General features: G+C 33.8%; 1 protein-coding gene across 1 annotated transcript; it reads right to left on the reverse strand.

Moving 5' to 3' along the window:
* Window positions 1-13: 13 nt before the first annotated feature.
* Window positions 14-4,237, reverse strand: LOC113474085. Its single transcript, XM_026833622.1, has 5 exons — window positions 4,143-4,237; window positions 3,981-4,075; window positions 3,783-3,926; window positions 2,648-2,728; window positions 14-2,490 (listed from the first exon to the last, which is right to left on the reverse strand). The coding sequence occupies exons 2-5, from the start codon at window positions 4,057-4,059 to the stop codon at window positions 329-331; spliced, it is 2,466 nt and encodes an 821-aa protein (XP_026689423.1). The 5' UTR covers window positions 4,060-4,075; window positions 4,143-4,237; the 3' UTR covers window positions 14-328.
* Between the last annotated feature and the right edge of the window lie 299 nt (window positions 4,238-4,536).

The following is a 4,536-nucleotide window of genomic DNA, read 5'->3' on the forward strand; positions in this document are numbered from 1 at the left end:
TTTTCACCAATACTACATTGTATCTGTATGTATCACCACTTTACAGCATGTCAAATGTTTCAATTGCATTAAATAGTTTACTATGACAACCCAAACTTCATCAAAAAGATGTTAAATAATAATATGCTGTTAAAGCATGATTACTGTCAATTAAGTGAGTTAGCTTGACTGACTCCATTGAATGCTAATAATTGAACTACATAACATAAAGCACAGTTTGCATAAACAAACGTAACATAAAGCAAGATTGTCCATATACAACCGTTGATTAGTGTGTCCTTAAATTTCTGCCACCATGCATATTGTTGGTCAATAGTTTATTTTTTAATTAAAACACAGTTTCATAATTAAAACCCTGTGTTGCATCATCAGCAGAGTAATTCACAGTTTTAAACAACTCCTGGCATTGCTTTAGTATTTTTGTAAACTTATCTAGTTTTGGGTCGGCATCACTATTTTCTGATATATCATGTAAAATATCAACTGCATCAGAGGCTGATGTCATAGCTTGCTCATATTTACCAAGCTTCATCAAACATTTAGTTTGTTTGTAAAGTATGTCTGTAGTTTTTTCATCACATACTTCACAGCTTTCCATGGCCTGTCGTATTTGTAAAACTTTTTCAAAATGTTTAAAAGCATCTTGAAACTTCTGTAGGGCAACATAACAATCACCAACATTGTTATAACATAATGCAAGATCTTCTTGATTTGTTTTATCGTGAGATAATTGCTCTTGTAGTTTTAAAGCTTCAACAGCAACACTGTGGGCCCTAAATGGCTGCTCTTGCATGAGCAAGCAGGCAGTGCAAGCATGCATGAATGCAATCTTTTCTGTTTTACTGTTTTGAGATATAGTGCTTAAAAAATCATCAAGACCTTGTGATGATAAATAAGAATGGCGAAGTAACAAGCGTATTAACCAATCGCTGTTAACGGTTTCACTGTCTGTAACTGACAGGTTATTGTGTTGTAATAATGATTGTTGAAGTTTCCAGCATATTACGAAATATTTTTCAATGCTTGACTTTCCAACATCTTTACTTAAGCATGAAACAAGATGAGAATCAAGATTTTTTTGAATTTGTATATGATCATTCTGACCTTCAGCTTCCATGTAAACCCTAAGTCGAAGTTCACAGGCAATTGCCACAGCAAATTTTAGCTCATGTTCTATTTGTTGAGGGTTGGTTGAATCAAAGACACATAGGGTTTGGTCCAGTACATTCATTGCTGCCAGTTCTGTAACTATGTTGTGAGAAGAGTTTGTTGCTAACTTGTACTGTTTCCCAAGTGCTGCTATAAATATCGTACTGGTTCGAAAAAACATGTTTTTGATATTACACTTTCTGCTAAATTGTAGATCTTTCAAATTTTCAAAGATTGAAAATTTTTTTAGATCTTTTTGTAAAGCACTTTTGACATTTGAAATATCTCGATCTGGATTTCTTCGGTTTGCTGATTTTTCAAATTCCATGTAAAGATCTACATCTCCAGCAACGTAGCATGTTTGGGTAAGAACGTCAGCCAGATGGTAACCATTCTTTAGATCCTCTTCTGAATCTAGATACATTAGCATTTTGCTGATTGGTTTAATAAGTTCAGTTTTAAAAGGTTTTGCTTTGGTTTTGTTTTGTCTTCCGAGTGGAGATTTGCATGCATGTGGCATTAAACCATCAAAGGAAACCCCACGCTTTGTATAAGCATCAAAGAACCAATCACCATCTTCTGTACAGAAATCATTTAAACTGCTGATTCCAACGCTTGGAATAATGGTTTCACCAAAATTGATCAGAATAGTTTGAAACACAACGGCCAGCCAGCGAAAATATTCTAGAACACTTTCATAACTTTTTCTTTTATCCACCCCTTCTTCCAACACAATAATATTTTCAAAATCAGAGTATGGAGTGATCTCAGTGCGAGCAAGTGATCCCATTCCAACTAAAGCAAACTTGCATGGTGGTGAACCCAAGATTTCAATGCAACGTTCACAAATGCTTTTCATTACACCAGAATAACTTTCTGCAATATAACATTGTAATTTTTGCATATCCTCAATTTTCTGCATTTCCAACTCCGTTCGCGCTATTACATCTTCTTTTGTATCTGGTATTTGACAAATGGTTTCTAAATCTTGAATTGTGTTTCTTCTTAATTCTTCGATTTGTTGACTATATACTTCTGAGGTTGTTACCAAATTAACATGTTCTTTAGCACTTGCCAAAGTAAGAATGTGATCACATAGATCTTGTAAATCATGTTGAACATCTGATTTATTAGCAGGATTTCTTACCAGAGCTGCGTTAAATAAGGTTGCACTCTGGATCAGACAAACTTTTTCCGGGCTGCGAAATTTGTAAATTTTCCCAAGTTTGTGGAACCAAACTGCAGTTGATCGTGGATTCTTTTCGATTCCATTTTGATCACACCCACTTCTTATGGATGTTGCAACATCCTTTTCAGCTCTTTGCAGCACTTTTCGATACCCTATAATTTTTAATTAAATTTCTTTGTGACAGTTAGTTTTTGCATTGGCATTATACAGGGTGTTCATAAAGTTCCTTTGCAATTATAAAATTTTGTTAATAAGTCAGTACTCAACATGGGTTAATCAAGTTTGTTTTATACATGTTTTATTGTTTACCTTTTACAAATGGTTCTTTATTGGTGGAAAACATTTCACCAGTATATAGTTCCTGTGTCTGTGGCGCACTTTGAAATCTGCCTGAGAAGCAAGACACAATAGTATAATGGAAATCACTTTTAGATAATCATAAATCTAAGTTTGCTTTAAAGGTAAAAATGTTTACTACGCCTTTTTGAACAGTGGTTCAACCGCCCACCTCTACATAAGGGGATACGGGTTTGAGGCTGTTGTAGTTGTAGGTGTCCATGGGCAAGTTACTTAACAATAAGTTAAATAATAAATAAGTTACATTTATTCAGTAATGATAAATTTGTGTTTGGCTCTGGAGTCTGCATGTTTATTTTTAGTGAATTAATATTAGAAAAAATGCAGAAAATCTTATAAACTGTGTTGTCATAATTCAAATATTGCATTTTATTTACCCCCATGAGAATACCCTTTTGGCAGCAGTTCCCAAACTTAACGACAATTGCTTCACCCCAGTCGTTACTAATAGGTTTTTTTGTAACTTACTTTATCCTCGCGTGGCCAGAAAACGACAGTCGCTATAACACAAATGTTCATACACCCCATACTCGCTTACAAGTTACTAAGTATGTTACTTTGTGGGTGATTGTTTTTGGGATATTTATTCATTTTTTATGTATGGCTGATAATTTAGACATCCCATTAGTAACAACTGGGTTGGAGCAATTGTTGTTAAGTTTCTTGTCCAAGGACACATACGCCCACAGTGGTAGCAGCAAAGAGCCTTAAAACCACATTTCTGGGTTACAGGCAGGCCTATGGTGATTACAACTCCTCATAGTCTAAACTGTCCATTTGACTCCTTTATTTAAAAAAAACATAAGATTTTCCATTCGATTGTAATAAATGTAAACAAATAGACCTTACAAAATTGTTTCATTAAATATAAATACTTCCGAATTGAGTAAATTTTACCCAAGTCTCGGAATTTATTTTAGTCCCAAGGCATTTGCAGACTGTTTAAACTACTGTACGCCCTTACAGACCCCGTTGTTCACCAAATCTAGTTTGGAAACTGGTGCTCCATGGTAATTTTTTTTGTGATTTAAATAGTGTTGTTTATTCATACTTGCTTTGTTTCATTGAATAATAATTTAAAACTTACATTTGTAATACTTTATCACGTTTGTAATAGATGCTAATGATGCGTCTTGAAACACTTTCCATTCATGTTTACAGTCTGTCAGGTTGAAGTGAGCACATTTTCTTCCATTCTTCTTATCACCAGTCCTTACAGAAAGTTTTAAATCTGCTACAAGAACTAAGTATGCACTAAAATTTGTTTGTGACATTTTTTTCATACCTGGTGTTTCATCGCTTCGTATTAAATACATTCCAACAATTGCATTAGTTAGAATGTTTTCTGCCTGACATCGATTCATATCAATAAAAACCCAGCTGTTAAAGATGAAACAAAGAATGATTAAATTCATAAACACAGCAGAATAGCACTCTTGACTCTCACCCAAAATCTATGCACTTGATTGGAGTTATGTTAGCCCGATTAATCAACCCTTCCTTTCCTGTGTTGCAGTTAAAACCAAAAGACCAATCTTCAAGACTGAAAATATTAGTACTTTTAGGTACTCTACAGCAAAACACACATGTTAGAATATATTAAAATATTAGCACGGGCTGAAAATACTGAGATGTGTATTTTCTCCTAATTGGGCGATTGTATGCAGTGTGGTTTATAAAACTTTTTCTTATGATGCAGGTAATTTTACATATCATACGTCAAAAGAAAGGCTTTTACATACTAATCAAGTTTGTAATACATTATGTTTTTTTAACCTCTCTGTGTTTTCTAAATTAATCAGTAATGTAAGATTTATTTTGACATCATTATTTTATGATGA

The sequence above is a fragment of the Ciona intestinalis genome, chromosome 3 (genome assembly GCF_000224145.3).
Source record: "Ciona intestinalis chromosome 3, KH, whole genome shotgun sequence".
NCBI classification, from domain to species: Eukaryota; Metazoa; Chordata; class Ascidiacea; order Phlebobranchia; family Cionidae; genus Ciona; species Ciona intestinalis.